We start from the raw sequence: 19,522 nt of genomic DNA, 5'->3' as shown, positions 1-19,522 counted from the left end.
ATCTATAAACACCATATGTAAGCCCTTCTTCTTTTCTCGATATCTTTCCATTAATTTTCATATCAAGAAAATGGTCTCCATGGTACATCTTCCTAGCATAAACCCAAATTGATTTTCAAAGACCTTGGTCTCTTTCTTCAAGCGACGTTCAAAGCTTTCTTCCGCAACTTCATAATATGGCTTATAAGTTTAATACCTCTATAGTTAGAACGATTCTAAATATCTCTCTTATTTTTGTAAATTGGCACAATCATATTTTTCCTCTATAAGATTTGAAAGGATAATATATATTCATAAGATGTTAAAAAATCATATAAATATTTGGCGAGCAACTCAAAGTTATAAGAGTTAAAAAAAAGATAATAAAGAAATACAATAATATCAATAAAAAAATAAAACTTAATACAATTTCCTCAATCTTGTAGCAATTTTATGTAACTTTATGTCCTCATAAGTAGCATTTCTCTACATACTTACATTAGCACCTTCTTGTTCATGCTCTTTGATTTTAACAATGAATCCAAAATTACTTTCTTTATTAATTAGTGGTATTGAAGATGAAGATTCTTCTATTAATTCAATTGAAATTCGTTAGAATGACATCCTTTGCTAATAAAGTTGTGCTTTGGACATTCATATATAACAATAGTCATATTATGAAAAAATACATATTATAATAATGGCAAATACTTTGAAATATAGGTAAAATCTTGTGTTTTCCCTTATTTTAATGGGCATAGACAATTTTGATTTAACTATCAAAATAGATGTTATTGAATTCAAGACCTTCAAAATCATGTGAAAGTTTTCACTTGTAGCAATTTATGATCAATTAAATGTATTACAAATTATATAATATCCAGCATTTTGCTCAATAATTTGTAGAAATGATGCAAATAATTATTCAATACAATTAAGTAACGTATCCTTCAAAGGTATTTTTCTTTAAGAATTATGCATAAGTTATGGAACCAATGTTGATAAACCTGGATCCGCTCGGCCGGGACGACCCGGGAATCAGTAAATTGGTCATATAACAGGTTCGGGTGAAGCAGCGGATCAACCAAGCATTGGAACCGGTGTAAACCTGTGCAACCCGACCGATTTTGGAGAAAATTGATGACCCGACCCGGTGCATAAAAAAAAATTTGTTTTGAAAAAAAATATTCATAAAGGATAACATTTTTTTAAATTCACAAATGGTTTGTTTTCTTTTGAAATATTTGAGTAATTTGTTGTTTATTGACTTACATAAGTTATGTATCTGCAATACTAAATTATCTTGGCTATGCACTATGCAAGGAATTTTAATTTAATTTATAGCAAGAGATGTCATCTAGTAAACCTGAAGTACCAGTATCACAAACATTATATGTTTGTTTGATCCTTTGTTGGATATTAATAATGCGTGATTTATTTATTTTTTATATTAAAATATATGAAATTGGTATTATTTTTTTATAGGTATTTGAGTATATTTATAGTTTTTCAATATAAATTATAAATTTGCATATACTTACCGGGTCATACGTTTGAATTAGTGACCCGCTGATTAAATCAATAACCCAATAATCCAGTACCTCGACCAAATCAATGACCGGATCGAGTTTAATAACATTGCACAAAACATTTGGATATATTTTATGTACTTGTTAAGCGCCTTAGGTTGTCTCTACAGTACTAGCTGGGTACGAGTGTTGTCAAGACTTGGTCTTGGGGAAGAGCTAATTTACATTATCATATATACTCTGCCTCCTACTCTAAGCTCACTACTTAGTTATTATCTATATTGTGTGTTATATTTCCTTCCTTAATCGATTAAAATTGTTGGAATTAATTTTTAAATTATTTATTTTTATGAATAAGAATTTCAACAAGTGATACCAGATACATGAGACTCAAATACAATGTGTGATTGATCAATGAAAAATAAATGCATTGAGATCGGTCGATGCAATGTCTTGTAACCATCTCTAGTGAGACATATCGAATTTACTCGGTCCAATCATTATAAAAAGGCCCTGAAGCACTAGGATCGATTGACATTTTTGACTTTAGAAAACTTTAATGAGGTGTTTGGTAGGTGGGTAAGTTTTAAAATCTTGGGAAAGTGACTTTGAGATTTTTATTTCCCCATATTTGGTAGAAGCCTAAAAGGAAATCTAAAAATTCTCATGGAATTTTTACATTCCCGAAATTTAACTTTACACACAAGAATCTCAACTCAAAATACCATTGTGTTGGGCCGTGCACGGGGAGCTCATGGCGGGGAGAGACCGCCAACCATGGCCAAGTGGGCAGCAACATTAAGTGGCTCGAAACACCACAATCAAACTCAAAACCTTAAGACATTAAGTGCATGGGTCCTTCCACTTATATAGTGCTCACTTAGTCCATTCTTAACCAATGTGGGATTTTTTTACTCAATCACTCACACTTGGATTCCTCAACATCTCCCCCTCAAGTATGAGTCTAAGGCCCACATTCTTTCTCCCTCAAGGAGAAGTTTCTTCGAGTATTCATGGGCTCTTCCATCAAGGCTTGGTTGCACTCATCAAGACCTTGGCTTCCCACATCAAGACATACTCGGATCACCAGGCCAATCCACCATTAGCTCTGATACCAATGTTGGGTCATGCACTGGGAGCTCATGGCGGGGAGAGACCGCCAACCATGGGCCAAGTGAGCAGCAACATTAAAGGCCTATTTGGTGTGACGTATAAGGCCTGATAGTAGGGGTGTTCATCAACCGATCCAAATTGATTCAAACCGCAATAACCGAACCGAAAACCGAAAACCGAAAAAAAAACCGCAAATTTTAATTGGATTGGATCGGTTTTCGGATTGATTGATGAAAACCGATCCAATCCAAACCGATCCAATATATTAATTTCCCTCTACCTACTTGGGTCTTTCCTCAATCATAACCCAAAAATTTCTAAACTCAAAACCCATTAACCCATTAACTAAACCCAAGAAAAAACCTAGTCACATCTCATTAACAAAATTTCATTTGTGTAAAGCTTCATATTTCATTGCTAAAAAAAACTATATTACCGTTTAGTGATGCTTTTGTATTTAAAAAAAATAAATTTACAAAGCCAATATATAAAAAAATATTATTTGCACAATAACCATGAAACAAATTTTAGGATTTTTAAAAAATCGAAAACCGACCCAATCCAAACCGAAAAAAATTGGATTGGATCGGATCGGATTTGAAAAAAAATCCAAACCGAATGGATGATTACATGATCAAACCGAAGGGATTGGATCAGAGGATTTTTGCTTCCAAAACCGATCCAATCCAGACCGTGAACACCCCTACCTGATAGTATAAGCTTATACTATACGTTATGACATTTTTAATTGTTTGGTGTGACCATCGTATAGTATAAGCTTATACAGCAGGATCCCTTAATACATCAAAACAATGTATAACTTAATCCAGCCTAAGGGAGATGGATAAGGCCTGATAAGAGGTTGATGTATTAATTTCGTTGACTAGTGTAATTCTCGAAAATTAATATATTATTTTAATATTAATATATTAAAATAAAAACTAATTTTTCAATATATTAATTTTTAAAATATTGAATATTTTTATTTTTATAAAAATTAATTTATGTTTTGGACACTGATCAATAAATTTTTATAAAAATTAATATTATATGTTATTTTTTGAAGAACCATATAAATTCTTTATTAAAGGATATTTTTATTAAAAAATTATTTTTATCCTATATAGTATTGTACAGTGCATTACCAAATACTAGATAATATTATCTTATACAATATATTATTTTGTACAATATTGTACCAAACGCTGGATAGTATTGAAATTCAATCAGGTCTTATACTATCAGGCTTTATCCTATACTATGCACCAAACATACCCTAAGTGGGCTCGGAACACCACAATCAAACCCAAAACCTTAAGGCATTAGGTGCATGGATCCTACCACTTATATGGTGCTCACTTAGTCCATTCTTAACCAATGTGGGACTTTTTCACTCAATCACTCACACTTGAATTCCTCAACGCATTGAACATGTGGTATTTTAGAAATCCCACTTGGTGGCCCAACATTTCCGGAAATATTTTGTCCTACTAAACAACATTTTGGTAACATTTTCAAAAAATTTACTTTCCCACTATATTCCTCGGAATCATGATTTCTAGGTAAAAAAAATTCTAGAAAATTTATTTTTTCACTATATTCCTGAGAATTGTGATTCTTAAGTAAAATTTTTTTTCTCCTTTATCAAATACCCCCTTAGATAAATTGAGACAGGCTGAGTTCAATAGATCGAAGGAGGAAAAAATCATTGAATGCTTGAAGAATTCATTACAAAACTCTTGAAGATAAAGATTGGGCTATACATTCCATCCAACATATACGAAGAAGATTTCATTCAAGAGACCTCACTCCCTTCATTATACATACATGTACATTCGCTATTAATAAACATGTAATGGCTAAATTTGTTCGCTAGTTAATAAACATGTATAGGCTTAAAGTTCAAATCCAAGTACTTACACTTGAGAACAATTTTTTTTTTGGGTTATATAAGAACAAATTTTATTAACTATTATCTTAGTGTTTATACGAATTAGATTATCAAAAAAATTATACTTGAAGATTTTATTTTAAAAGAATTGTTTATAAAAAATTAACGGTAAAAAAAACCCAATTTCAGAATTTAAATTTTATTTGAGCATTGCAAAAGTATAATTGTCCTGACGTCAAAGGCTTTAAAGTTGGTGCGATCGATGTCAATTGAGTAACAAATTTATTTGTTAAATTATAATTACTTTTAATGTGCAATATACTTATAGATTATGTTTTTGAAATTGACTTTATAATTTTAAATGCAAGGAAAATTATGAATATTATTGAATTTCATATCAAAATCATGCTTTCAACTACAAAAATAAAAAATTAACCATAAATCATTTATAGTAAAATAATTTCTAGTAATTGGAATTGATTCTACAAATTGAAATCATTATTGTTAGAGAATAATATAAACTATTAAAAAGGCATTCACCTAAGACATTAAGGTTGTGGGTTGAAGTGATTTTTTATATGGTATCAGAGCTTCTTTGATTACAAGGTCACGAGTTCGATCCCCACCGCCCTCACTTTAAAGTGAAATTAAAATAAACACAAAATATTATTAAAAAGAGTCAAAAGACCTTTACCTAACACCAACGGCGGACCTATATATGTGCTGATGTCTGCAATTGCAGACATTAATTTTTTATTTTATTTTTTTTCGGTGGATGAAAATGATGATTTATAGTGCAGACACAGTCTTGTTTGCCATCAGCAACACTGGAAGGATTGAAGAGAAACTGGAACATTTACGTGGCAATGAACGTAAGAGCTTTGAGAGGATATACAATTACGATGGGTATAATGATCTCGGAGAGCCTGACTAAGACGTTGATCTTAAGAGACCCGTTCTTGGTGGCGACCAATATCCATATCCTAAGCCGGAAGACCTTGTTGCAAAACAGGTATATCTCTCAGACTCTCACATGGATTCACAATTCATTTAGTAATACATAAATCAATTTTTTAAAAGTAAAATAATAATATATTATTAAATAATAACTTAAACTTTTCTAGAATTAAAAAATAAAACTTACTTTGAATATAATCGTTTTATTGTACTAGCTTATTTGACTCTTAATTATTATTTTTTTATGTTAAGTTGAAGTTTTTTTAATTTTTTTGTTTTTTAATACATTTAAATTTTTTATTAAATTTTTTTTCAGGGCGTAGCCTCATAACCCAACACTAAATATATGCACACACAAATATAATTTTCTGGGTCCGCCATTGCCTAACACTTATTGTTTTGCATCACATTCGAGAGTAACTTTTTACTTTAAAAATAGTTTTACACTGTAGCCCGTTTGGTACGCGGGATTTTTTGGGATTCTAGGAAAACTGAATTTTTCTAAATTTTTAATTTTAAGATAGGGAATAACATCTCTCATTTTAAAGGATATAAACTTATATCATTTTAGATCCTAACCGTTGATTTCTGTCTATCAACGGTTATAGTTTATTGGATTAAAATTATTGATTAATTAATAATAAATTTGGCCCATTAAGTTTGACCTAATAGACTATAATCGTTGATGGACGGAAATCAACGGTTAGAATCTAAAATGATATAAGATTATATCCTTTAAAAGGATAAATATTTTTTCCTTTAAGATATTATCGTAAACTGAATGTAAAAATTATATTTTTGAAAATTGAGATTCCCGGATAAATTTTTTTTTTCCTCTACCAAACCTCGCATAGAAAAAATGTAAAAGAAACGATTATTAGTTTCAATGTGCCATTTGTCGTATTCATACCGTTTCTCAAACAACAAAAGGCATATGTTTGGGAAAAGGAGGTAGTTTTTAAAGGAGGTAACTACATCGGAAGCATGAGTTTCATGATCACATCAAGTTTGAGGTTCGGATTTAAGGTTAGCATTATTTTAGAGCCTTAGACGGAAGGGACAGAGGACCACATATGTGTAATAAAATATGACATCATGTCCCACACTTTAGTGCTAACCTAACTTGAAGCACACCCAACTAACAAAATGGAAGAACGATTCCATAAAGAAGTCATGAGGCCAGCCTTCTACTAGTTTTTTATGACTCTTGATTTCCCTCCGTCATCTACCTCTGTTAAAATAATCTTTAAAATTCATACTCATCTGTTACCATCATGATGATCATTAATTATCTAACAAGTAACATAATAATAGCATAGTTTTGCATCGTATCACTTACATTTTTAATTATTTTATTTTAGAAAAAAATATGCAACTCTATGATCCGGGCTTATGCAAGACTTAGGAAGAGAGTACCTCCAAAAGAAAAATGAACTTCACGTAGTATTTGAATTTGGAATAAGTTTGTGAAGAAATATTTGCTCAGTCATTAAGGACAAGATCGAAATGAGGTTGAAATATCAGGACCTAAGTACATTTTGATAGTGGGATGGGTGACCAACTAGAATGTTGCTACTTGCTAGTGGTCCTTCATGTTTTAATTTATATATTTGCAACTGCACCAATATTAGCTAATCATTCAAGTACTGTTTTTAATACTATACTGCTTTGTTATCAGTTTGGCAATGGACGAGTTGTGGTTGATTCATTCCAATTATATTGCAGTAGCAAACAGAGACCCAGTTGGGGTGGGTTTTAATATTGCAATAAATGGAGAAAATAACTAGTTGTTCGTTTTCAATGGATTGTATTTTTTTGTAATTGTACACGACACTAATAGGCCTAAATTAGAGGCAAGTGGATAAAAATTTACAATTACTTGTTATTATAAGGCAAAATCTAGATATCAATTCAATGTCCTAATGATTTAAATTAAATGGAATCGGAATCAAATGTGGGTATTATAATGGCTTTTGGTTTGTGGTGAGTAAAGGGATATAATTTATATGCGGGCAGGAAGAGGATGAAGACTACAAAATACAAACAGAAACTTTGAATAACCAAACTCACCAATCACAAAAGGCTGAGTCCAAGCAAGCACCTGTCGCAACGTCCACTTCGCCAAAATAAAAATTAGAAAACACAACAAAAAGTAAAAAACAGTAGAGAATAACAACCACCGTGGGTCTCGAACCCACCCACGGGCCACGACCACCAGGTTAAGAGCCTTGCGCTCTACCGACTTACCTAGACGGGCAATTACATTACGTGTTATCCTTTACGTGCCTCCTTAACAATAATAGGATGTGTGTTAGTTTAATTTTTAATTCTATGTATTATGGATAATACATAATTATAATATAAAAAATTATTTTTTCTCTTTTAATATTAGTTGAAATGACTGGAAAAAAATAATTTTTCGTATTATAATTATGGATAAATTACGAAGAGAAGTTATCTTTGGTAAGCACAAAACAATGTAGTTTTGTGACAAAAATTAAGATATTTTTATAATTTTAATTTTTTACAGAGTTATATTAGTCTTTAGCATTATAATTTTTTAATTTTACAACCCAAAATGATATCGTTTTAAATTCACTAAAAATAATTTTATCTCCAATAATTAGAGAAATAGTTTTTTTGACCTTTTTTTATAATTATATACTACTTGTGATATACAATGTTAAAGTTTAAAATGACACGGGTTTTTTTGCCCACCCTAACAATAATAAGATGTAACCAGGTCTATACTGATCCCGCCATAAAGTAAAATTTGTGAATTTTGATTTCTTCGTATGTGAAAATATTCATATTATTTGATGATAATTATTTATTTAAAAATTATATATATTTTTTTATTTCATCTTCAATGAATAATTAGGATAAATAATAAGACTAAATTACCATTTTTGATCCAAATGCAAAATTTGTTGGTTTTTTCCATCTTGAAAGTAAAAAAGCGGGTCCACATTCCAGCTAATGCATGACAAGTCAGAATAATAATAATAATTGGGGCTATGAGTAAGCACACGTTACCCTTCCAGACTCCAGTCCCCCCCTTTGGATGGTGGAAAGTATAAACGTAAAATACTCAGCAGCAGGAGGTCCAGAGATTCCGAATTGTGATAGCGGTAATGGCCATAGGCATTGGCATGGCAGTTACCGGTATGTACCCGCACACCCCGAGACTCTTTTCATTTATGCATCCCACGCGCCACTTCTCACTTACTGCTTTCACTACTAAGTTTCGACTTCGAGCTTCTTCCTCTTCCACGGCTTTCATTAACACCGACTCCAATCCAACAGTAATACTTCTTCTTCCAAATCACAATCCCTAAATTCAATTCTCTTATTATATACATATTTTTCTTAAATATATTCTTCGCTTGTTATAATTTTGGACATTTCTGCAGTTTATCAAAACACGTTGTATAAGGAATGTAATTTTGTGTTTAGGATTCCATTTTAGTTGAGAAGGAAGTCAGCCAGAGCAGCAATTTATTGGCTTGTCCTGTATGTTATGACTCCTTGACATGGACCGGTGATCTTGGTTTGTCCGTGTGAGTTGATGTTAATAATCGATTGTTGCCTTCTATTTTATGCATATAAATATGTATGAAATTGGCAACTTATTATGTTTATATGTATTCATGATCCTGGATTAATGCCTGCTTAGCACTTACACACTTTGCCAAATTATGCATATATGTATGAATTTGTTTACTTTGCATCTTTCTTTTCTTCTTCTTTTCCTTTTAATCGGCGTAGTTACTTATTGTTAGGCTGGTTTAATGGTTTCTGTTTCTTCGTTGGATGATTTGATGCAGAGATACTATCCCTGGATCTAGTTTACAATGTAGCACCTGTCAGAAAACATATGTTGGTAACCAAACACATCTTGATCTCACAGCAACGAGTGGAGCTAAGAGCTATGGTGAATTGATGCCGGCTTCCACAGAACTTTTCAGGCATGGAAGTTCCCTTTCTTTTTCTTGATATAAAATGTGTTATGAACCAATTATCTCAATAGCTTAAGGTGTTAGGTAAAGGTTCATGAATGGGTTTTATATCTAAAATTTCCCAGCACGCAAGAGCACTTTAGACTTGAATCGTGGAAAATGCACAGGGGCACCCCATCTTATGCTGAAATTCAACTTGTATTAGAAGAAAAGGATGGCGAGAATCAAAGTCCAGACCACTCGGTCACAGAAACTCTTGATACCATATCATGAACCAATTATCTTAGAAGCTTAAGTTGTTAGGTGTAAGCTCTTAATTGGTTTTTATATCTAACAAAATGTTTTTTTCTTGTGATCTTTAGTTGCATTTAGTCATTTTTAGAACTGTGTCTGTTGGTGACAATAGAAACTGAAAAGATTCGAGGTAGAATGCAAGCTAAAATCAAGTGTTGAACATATTTTTTCGTATGAGCTGGCTACTGAAGTTTGACCCAACTATTTGTGTATAAGGTCAAGTTATCAGAGCAATAATTATGAAAATAAAATGGAAATCGAGTGGTTTTATCTTGTGGATCACAAAAGATTTTTCATGAAAAAATAAAATAAAAAAATCTTGGACTTTGGATACATTGTCTTCGCAGGTGGTCCTGAGTATTAAAAGATGTTGCTTGATAACTAGTATCACATTGTTTTTAAGGAGTTTGGGAAACACTTGTAGGCACATCATTTTTCACCTTTTAATCATGTCCCTACATTTGATATATTACTTTCATTTTTTGTAATTTTAGATACCACTGAGATAGTATAATAAAACAGTTTTTTAAGCATAGATATAGCTTGCATATAAATTAATTTGTTAATACTGTCGCACTGCTGCTTAACTGTCTAATTTGTCTAAATGTTCTAAAGTTGAATTTGAGACTTATTTTGCCACTTTTATGCTTACTGATTGTTTGTTGAATCAGGGTGCCATTGATATCATTTCTCTATGAGAGGGGCTGGCGTCAAACCTTTTCTGTATGGGGTGGTTTTCCAGGTCCTGAGAAAGAGGTAAATCAAATGTCTCTGCTACTAATGACTATCTCCTCTTAATGGACCCACATGTTTTTTTCTAAATGGTTTCTTGTCTATAAATTATCTGTTGTTTATCCTTTAGCTTCCACTTTCTTCAATATTCTAGTATCCAATTAGAATAATAGTGATTCTTGATATTTATTATGTAAGTCCCTTCTTCTGAGTTTAGAGGAGCATCATAAACTGATTCAATAATTCAAATATTCCTGCTAAGCAGTTTATCAAACAAGCAGTTTGCGGCTGAATTTGTAATAAGCTAAAAATTTGAGCTTATAAAACTAAGTTGAAAATAATTTATCTGGATTCAATAATATAAGCTCATTCAATTGTGAAAAAAGTTATCAATTAGTACTAACAGCTCCAAATTAGCTCCCAAACATAGCTCATGGATGTCCTGGGAGCTATATCATTCAGTTTATCTTATTTACCTTTTTGTGATTGGTGAGAAGAATATGAATTTGGATATGGTGCTGCAATTTATATGATGAAATTCTTTAAAATTCTGATGCAATCTGTCTTCTACATCATTCCTGTCGTATGTACTTTTAAAGCAATATCAGAATTATCTTTTTGATGCATGGCTACTTTATATTAATTTTCGTTTGATGTGCTTTAACAGCTAATCATGCCTCCTATTTAATTTGACTGCAGTTTGAACTGATGAAGGGTTTCTTAAAGCCAGTATTGGGTGGAAATATCATTGATGCTAGTTGTGCAAGTGGATTATTTTCAAGATTATTTGCAAAAAGTGGACTGTTTTCTTTGGTTGTTGCTCTAGACTATTCAGAAAACATGTTGCAGCAATGTTATGAGTTCATTCAGCAGGAAGAGAACTTTCCAAAAGAGTACACAATTTACATTTCTTATTTGATTGGAATTTTATTATATCTAACTCTTGAATTCAAAGTTCTAAGGGAACTACTTTTTATTCATATTACAAGTATATCTCATTAATATTTCTGTCATTAGGAACTTCATCTTGGTTAGAGCAGACATATCTAGACTCCCTTTTGTTTCAAGTTCTGTTGATGCTGTGCATGCAGGCGCAGCTCTCCACTGTTGGCCTTCACCATCAGCTGCTGTAAGTGAATAATTATTCATTAATATTTAGATTTTACAGAAAAATGTTTCATTTATTTAGAATATCGGTGCCAATGGCTTGGGGAAAATCATTTAACCATGGTTTTAAGGTTGTTTATAAAGTTCTTATATTGAGCTGAGGTAGAGAATGGAATCCCAAAAGGTTTATGCAGTATTTTGTCAGCAATGATGAAGACATGTTTCATACTTCAAATGCCGGCTGATTTTAAATATAGACTTCTCTTCTGATGTGTGATTGTAATTTCTTGGATAAATTACTTAAGTTGATTCGTCACTTTTCAATGTGCATAGTTTTGTCAGATTGCCTAGCACATTCTGATTAGCATGTATTCTCACTTTCTTTTTCTCCATAATTTCCATGGTCTGTTTTTGCAGGTAGCTGAAATAAGTCGTGTTTTACGTCCTGGAGGTGTCTTTGTGGCGACCACCTACATACTTGATGGGCCTTTTACTGTTGTCCCATTTTTAAGTACACTACGTCAGGTATGATTTTTCTTGGCTCGGGACTCTTGTGTCAGTATTTACGTCATTCTCCTTTGGAATTGATAAATTCTGTGAGAGTAACAAGATATACTTTGTTCAGTTGTTTTTTTGCTGCTATTTCTTGATTTGGATCTGCTAGCTTCATTTTTTGCTGGCCAACGTCCTTTTATCTTTAGCTGTGCAGCATTCCAAGTTTTGCTCATTATTTTTCCCATTGTTATGAATTATTATATATCTCCCCTTGAATAATAAATTGCCTTTACAGGTTTTCTTTTCATAAGTTTCATTTGATATATAGAAAGTTGAATACACTACGATTTTGGTCTCTGGAAGATTGGGTTGACATCAATTTGATCCCTGAAAAAAAAATAAAAAAATATCACTCTCCATTAAACTCTAACTAGTGAGGATGGGATGAGGTCAATCCTTGTACGCAGTTTTACTCTTGCATAATTGCTAAGAGACTATTTTTCGGATTTGAACCTATGACCTTTTAGTTACAAAGGAATAACTTTACCCATGGTCGAGGCTCACTCTCTTAATCTGACCCCTCAAGGTAAGTGAAATTAATTTAGTCTCTAAAAGATGGAGAATGACATTAATTTAGTCTCTAAATCTCAGCCTTTTTTGCACTAAAGGATGGTTTTGATTTTGTTTTTGAGGATTGATGAGTTACATTGATGTCAACATAATCTTTAAGGGATGGAAATGGATGTCTACTCTAGAAAGATTTTCAGTTTTATTTGTTTTTAACAAAAAAAAAAAATATTAATTTTGAATAGTGGGCTTTTTGTTTCTCATTTTTAGAATATAATGCAAGTATCCGGGAGCTACATCTTTCTCTCTGAACGTGAACTTAAAGATCTCTGCCGGGTGGGTGGTCTGGTTGGATTTAAATGCATCAGAAACGGGCTTTTTGTGATGATTTCTGCTACAAAGCCCAGTTAAGGTTTGAGTTTCCTGGTGCATTCTGTGCTGCATTCTAAACACATTTTACTGAAGCCTTTAGTTCTTTACATAATCAATTTATTTAAATCGTTAGCAGATAAAAATGCTGCATGTTGATCGGTTAAAAGTTTTAGTTTGACTTATTACGATAAAAATAGGCTTCATTTTTGTCTTACATTAGGCACATATCATGAGTTGGGAAGATCACCACCACAAATGCAAAAGTAAGGAGTTATGATAGATGGTGAAAAAAGTGTTCAAGTCATGATATGTGAGAAATGTGAGGCGAAATATATGTAAATATCATTACTACTTCATTTAACATTCAACTTTCTTGCCTTTTTGCATTTGATTCATATATCACAAAATTATCACAGCTCTGTCGCTGGTAATTGGAGTAATAAGAATATACTTTGCTATTCAACGTATTAACCTTTAGAGGATCTATACATGATTAAACTGCATATAAACATGGGAAGTTCTTCCCTCAAAGAAAGGTAAGATAAAACAAGGCCTGTACTATCTCATTTGTCACTTTGCACGTGTGATTCATGCTAAATATTTGATTGAAATGCAGTTCTGGGGAATTCTCTGCCACTGAAAACATCTTGACTTAACCTCTCTTGAGCCAAGCAATCTCAGTAGGCTGCAAAACCGCTAAAACTATTCACCTAAATTCGAGAATGTCAACTGTCCGTTAGAACAATGTGTTATTGATAGGAACTGAATAAATCTGACCAGAAAATGGGACCTAAACAGTATGTATTGTATTGCTATACTGATATCAGAATGATATCAGAGCTTGTATATGGTGTTTATAATCGGAAAACATGAAAATGAAGGATATCTGGCATGGGAAAGCATGTACTCTCCCCCGAGTCACTACCCATGTCAATTCTTGCGTACCCCTTCACTCGTTCTCCCCTCTCCTTATGATTCCAATTCGTGTAGTAACAATTTTTCCCGCCAAAGAGTTATTCACATTTTCCGGATTTGCTTGGGGATCTAATCTCCTTCCTAAAATACATTCTAGTAATGGCTAGCCTCCTAACAGTTATCTTCGCCATCAAGATCAACGTTACCATTAGTAGTTCCGAACATACAATTCTATTGATCCAAAATTCTCTATCTATGGGTAAACTATCCAATTCCATTTGCTGCATCTTTGAAAATTATTGACATCTCAAATTTAACAGAGGACGCAACGTTTCGATTGCTGCTAGCCTAGTCAAGTTAGCCTGTATTCACTTGATTTTATTACCTTGTCTTTATTTGCATACTGTTGGTGCGTAAGTCACCAAGGAAAGAGTTCTAAAATGATTGCACCTGTGCAATGGCACGCGTTCAAGTAATAAGAGGAGTATTAAGTCCCAAGATATTGTCCCACGGAGAATGTATCGTTATTTTGAATTATCAAATTGTATACAAATCACATAAAAGTTAAAAGGAAAGTACAAAAACAGAATTGAATTACTCTCAGCTTTTCGTTTCTAGCTATCACAGTGGTGTTTCTACTTTGACAGATAGTTCAAATCGCTTTGAATGGTTTCTCACGTTGTTATGTAATTTTAGTCCTTTTTTCATAAGGAAGAATGACAAATCATGAGAACAAATTGTTATATGAAATAGAACTGGATAATAATAAAAAAGTGCAGTAATTAAACATATTTTTTGTTTTCTCAAATTTACAGTTTTGGAACTTAGCAGTGTAACAGTAATGACAGAAAACTTGGAACGTCGATAAAACAAACTATGAATGGATTCACTCTTTCATTGAAAATCAGCTATAATCTTGGCTCAAGATCTCATCTAATGGATTTATTCAGGTCACTTTTATTGCCAATATTGATATAAGCTCATGGGTTGATTGGTATATGAAACCCTGCATTACCTTGCAGTTTTGTTTCCAAATACTCATTGCACCTGGCTTGGCTGAACTTGGGGGTTCTTTATTCCTAAAGCAACTAGTGAAAATGATTTCACACTTTCACCTTCCAATCGGAATTTTGCAGTCTTAAATCCCTTTCCAATGGAAATTCCTTTCTCAAATCAATTTCCATGATACCAAAACAATAAAAGCATAAGATACTAGAAATCCATTGAAATTGGAAATTGGAATTTGATTACAGTGATTAACAACTTCACAGATTATCCATTCCTAAAGAAAATTAGTTCTCTCTCACCGGCATGGCTGAAACATACAAAAGAAAATTCAACTACTTGGAATCTCATTACAAATTGCTGAGAACCAAGGAGTGTTGGGCTTCCTCCTTTAATGGTAAGCTCAAGCCCATTGAGGAGTTTCTTAAAAACCCTAAATATTAAACCCTGATTCCACCTCCTTTATATATTCATTAGTTGTGGGTGGAGGCTAGGTTAGATAGAAGATCGAAGAGAAAATTATTTGAGAGATTTGTGAGCAAAGCTTTGAGCTTTGTATTTGAGAGATCTCTAGAGAGAGTTTGAGTGAAACATCTTTAGAGAAGTTTGATTATCACCATTGTTGCAGAGGTTGTATTAACCACCACTTTGGTGAATTTTGATTCTTTGTATCTATTATTTTCATAGTGGACGTTTGAACTGGACTAGGTCCCGTGAGTTTTACTTCTTCATTGGAGAAGGTTTTTCCACGTTAAAATCTGCTTGTGTTCTCTTTCTTTCTCTCTCTCTCCTCTTTATATTTTTCATTTTTCCGCTGCGCTGCCCGACCTGGTGAAGTTCAGGCCGAGGTAGATTGCCGAGATCCGAGATCCAGGATCTTATTGACTGACTTCCGCGAAAAGGCTGCTTAGCCGACTTGAGGGAACCAAGTTTCCAACAGTGGTATCAGAGCTCGAGTTCGACGGGTTCTGAGGGAGACGAGATGGAGACCAGTGGTATAAGCCATGATGGAGATATGTTCAAGCTGACCACAGATAATTTCACGTATTGGAGACCGATGATGGATGATCATCTCTATTGCAAAGATTTACATGAGCCCATTATCCTTGATGAGAGACCGACAGGCAAAACCGATAAGGAGTGGGAGATCCTGAGTCGTAAGGCGGTATCTAAAATCAGAAAATACATAGACAAAAGTCTCTTTGAGCATGTGTCCGAGTTCACGAACGCGTACGAGTTGTGGACAAAGCTGGAGTCCATGATTCAGAAGAAAAAGCATACCTGGTTCGCCAACTTGTGAAGCTGGAATACAATGACGGCATGAGCATGATTGAACACCTCAACACCTACAAAGGTATTGTGAATCAGCTGTCAAAAGCTGAGATGAAAATTGATGACGAGATGCAGACTTTGCTGCTGTTGAGCTCGCTGCCAGAAAGTTGGGATACTCTGGTGGTGACTTTGAGTAATTCGGCTCCAGAAGGAAAACTAAAGATGGATGCTATTAACAGATAGTCTCCTGAATGAAGAAGCCAGGAGAAGAGAACAAGGTGTTTCGAGCACGTCTGAGGCCAACGTTGCTAAGAACAGAGGGAAATCCGACTCCCAGGGTAGAAGTAAGAGCTGGGGTCGAGATCGTGACAGAAGAGGAAAGTCCAGAGGTCGGTCAAAGCCGAAATATGAGTTGAAGTGCTTCTATTGTGGGACGACAGGACATAAGAAGCCAGACTGCTGAACTTTGTAGAATGACGAGAAGAACAGCTCTGTGAAGCTGGATCAAATTATTCCCAAGAAGAGGGAAGACAAGAGCACCACTGTTGTGGCTGCCAACCCAGATGCCGAGATATTCCTCCTAGGTGAGGATAATTATTTGAATGTTGCATATGATGACTGCACATGGATTGTTGACTCTGGTGCCTCCTTCCACGTTACTTCACATAAAGGTTTTTTCTCCTCTTACCGAGGTGGTGATTTTGGAGTCGTGAAGATGGAAAATCAAGTGACCAGCAAGATTGTTGGTGTCGGTGATGTAACCCTGACCACTGATGTTGGGTGCCGACTTGTGCTGAAAGATGTAAGGCATGTTCCTGACATGCGATTGAACCTAATCTCGGTAGGCAAGCTTGACGATGTCGGGTTAGTGAACTACTTTGGTAGTGTTAGATGGCAGCTGACCAAAGGAAACCTAATTGTTGCCCAAGGTAAGAAGGAAGGCTCCTTGTACGTGATGCAAGGAAAGATCAATGGTGGAGAAGCCAATTCTGTCTGAGATGGACCTAGCTTGGAGTTATGGCACAAGCGCCTCGGGCATATGAGTGTGAAAGGGCTCCAAATTCTGAAAAGGAAAGGATTACTGACCGGGTTGAAAGGCCAAGCATTGGAGAGTTGCACACACTGCCTAGCTGGAAAGCAGCACTGGGTTTCTTTTGTGAGACCGGATCAACCCAGATGACATAGGTATATTCTTGACCTCGTCCATACCAATGTCTGCTCCATGTTGGAGAGATCCCTTGGAGGAGCTCAGTGTTTTGTTTCATTCATTGATGACCATTCCTGCAAAGTGTGGGTTTATTTGTTGAAGTCTAAAGACCAGGTACTCCAATCCTTTAAAGAATTCCATGCTATGGTTGAAAGGGAGACTGGCAAGAAATTGAAGGTGGTCAGATCTGACAATGGTGGTGAGTATTGCGGCCCATTTGATACATACTGCAGAGCGGCCGGGATCCGACTTGAGAAAATGCCCCCCAAGACTCCTTAGTTGAATGGACTTGTTGAGAGGATGAACAGGACTATTGAAGAGAAGGTCTGAAGTATGTTATCTAATGTCGGATTGCCGAAATCATTCTGGGGAGATGCCGTCAGAACTGCTATTGACTTGATCAACCTCTCACTATCACGACCACTTGAAGGAGAAACTCCAGAAGAAGTCTGGACAGATCGAAAAGCGACCTTTGATCAATTGAAGGTCTTTGATGCCGAGCTTTCGTGCATATCCTTAACGATGAAAGGGTTAAACTTGATGCAAAGACTAAAGAATGCATTTATCTTGGTTCGCCGAGATGTGAGTTCGGGTTTCGACTTTGGGATCCAATCAATAAGAAGATAGTGAGAAGCTGAGATGTGATCTTTCATGAAGATGAGACTATTCTTGACATCTCGAAGCCTAAAGTCCGGGTTATTGTCAGACGTGAAGAACCCATCCCTCATGTCCGAGCTGAAGCAGGGGGAGAAAATCAAGAAAACAATGAAGAAAATGTTGACCAAGACACTGAGGTCCGAGTTGATGATGAGATCCGGGATGAGAATGATGAACCGGGTTCTCAAGCTGAAGAACAGCTAAGATATCCAACTCGAGAAAGAAGACCCTCTACAAGATACCCATATGATAATACACCGTTGTTGCTGAAGAAGGTGAGCCTCAGAGTTACGATTAGGCTGTGACGAGCTCAGAGAAAGAAGAATGGGAAAAGGCAATGCAAGATGAGATGAAGTCTCTGCACGAGAATCAGATTTATGAGCTGACCAAGCTACCTGAAGGAAGACGAGCTCTGAAAAATAAATGGGTTTACAAGATTAAGAATGAAGAGAACGGGCAGAAGCCAAGATACAAAGCCCGAATTGTAGTGAAAGGCTGCAATCAGAAGAAAGGAGTAGACTTTGAGGAGATCTTTTCTCCTGTGGTGAAAATGACCTCGGTCCGAACCGTGTTAGCCATGGCGGCTTAATGGACCTCGAGGTAAAACAAATGTATGTGAAGGTGACGGTGATTTAGAAGAAGACATATATATGGAGCAACCGGAGGGGTTGCGAGCTCCAGACCAAGAAGACTTAGTATGCCGATTAAATAAGAGTCTATATGGCTTGAAGCAACCACCTCGGTAGTGGAACAAAAAATTTGAATCATTCATGACTGATCACAAGTTTGAGAAAACAGAAGCCGACCACTGCGTATTTGTGAAGAGGTATGAAGACGAAGATTTTTTGATTTTGTTGTTATATGTTGACGATATGCTTATTGGAGGAAAAGACAAATCGAGGATAGCCACCCTGAAGAAGGCGTTGAGCTCGTCCTTCGCAATGAAGGACCTCGGCCTGCAAAGCAGATTCTCGGAATCAAGATTATCCGAGATAGACAAAAGAAGCTACTATGGCTGAGTCAAGAGAAATATATTGAGAAGATTCTGAAGAGATTCAGCATGGACAAAGCCAAAACAGTGAGTACCCCCCTAGCCAGACACATAAAGCTAAACCAGAAGCAAAGTCCGAGGTCAGATGAAGACAAAGACGAGATGCTCAAGATCCCGTACCAATCTGCTGTCGGAAGCTTGATGTATGCAATGGTTTGCACTAAACCTGACTTCACATATGCTGTTGGAATGGTAAGCCGGTATCTGTCAAACCTCGGCAAAGAGCATTGGGAAGCAGTGAAGTGGATCTTCAAGTACCTTCGAGGTACGACCAACTTATGCCTCCGATTTGGAGAAGGCAAAGCCGAGTTGCAAGGCTACTCGGATTCTGATTTAGGGGGAGATTTCGACTCGAGGAAGTCAACGACGGGATACATGATGAGATTTTCCGGAGGAGTTGTCTCTTGGAAATTAAGACTT

General features: G+C 35.0%; 1 protein-coding gene across 3 annotated transcripts; it reads left to right on the top strand.

Moving 5' to 3' along the window:
* The first annotated feature begins 8,544 nt into the window (after positions 1-8,544).
* Positions 8,545-13,880, top strand: LOC133291644 (uncharacterized methyltransferase At1g78140, chloroplastic). Of its 3 annotated transcripts, XR_009748826.1 has the most exons (10): positions 8,545-8,774; positions 8,926-9,029; positions 9,297-9,437; positions 10,394-10,478; positions 11,154-11,347; positions 11,472-11,583; positions 11,979-12,086; positions 12,894-13,035; positions 13,216-13,531; positions 13,612-13,880. XR_009748826.1 is itself a non-coding variant. In XM_061489946.1 (9 exons), exons 1-8 carry the CDS (start codon positions 8,604-8,606, stop codon positions 13,032-13,034), a joined length of 1,056 nt encoding a protein of 351 aa, XP_061345930.1. In that variant the 5' UTR covers positions 8,545-8,603; the 3' UTR covers position 13,035; positions 13,612-13,880. The 3 variants fall into 3 exon arrangements, 1 of the variants encoding a protein (XP_061345930.1); XR_009748825.1 differs by having other exon boundaries at positions 12,894-13,531; XM_061489946.1 differs by lacking the exon at positions 13,216-13,531.
* Positions 13,881-19,522: the final 5,642 nt, after the last annotated feature.

The sequence above is a fragment of the Gastrolobium bilobum genome, unplaced genomic scaffold, assembly GCF_033153095.1.
Source record: "Gastrolobium bilobum isolate Gb01-03AN ecotype WA unplaced genomic scaffold, APGP_CSIRO_Gbil_v1 utg1076, whole genome shotgun sequence".
Classification (NCBI taxonomy): Eukaryota; Viridiplantae; Streptophyta; class Magnoliopsida; order Fabales; family Fabaceae; genus Gastrolobium; species Gastrolobium bilobum.
The sequence above is the reverse complement of the archived record's forward strand: the minus strand, read 5'-3'. Positions and strand labels throughout refer to the sequence as shown.

What these genes read in the sequence shown, in the direction of transcription:
- LOC133291644 (XM_061489946.1), top strand. Translation starts at nt 8,604, where the DNA reads ATGGCCATAGGCATTGGCATGGCAGTTACCGGTATGTACCCGCACACC. An exon ending in ACACCGACTCCAATCCAACA is followed by an intron (nt 8,775 to 8,925) that starts GTAATACTTCTT and finishes TTTTGTGTTTAG; the next exon opens with GATTCCATTTTAGTTGAGAA. An exon ending in GGCCTTCACCATCAGCTGCT is followed by an intron (nt 11,584 to 11,978) that starts GTAAGTGAATAA and finishes CTGTTTTTGCAG; the next exon opens with GTAGCTGAAATAAGTCGTGT.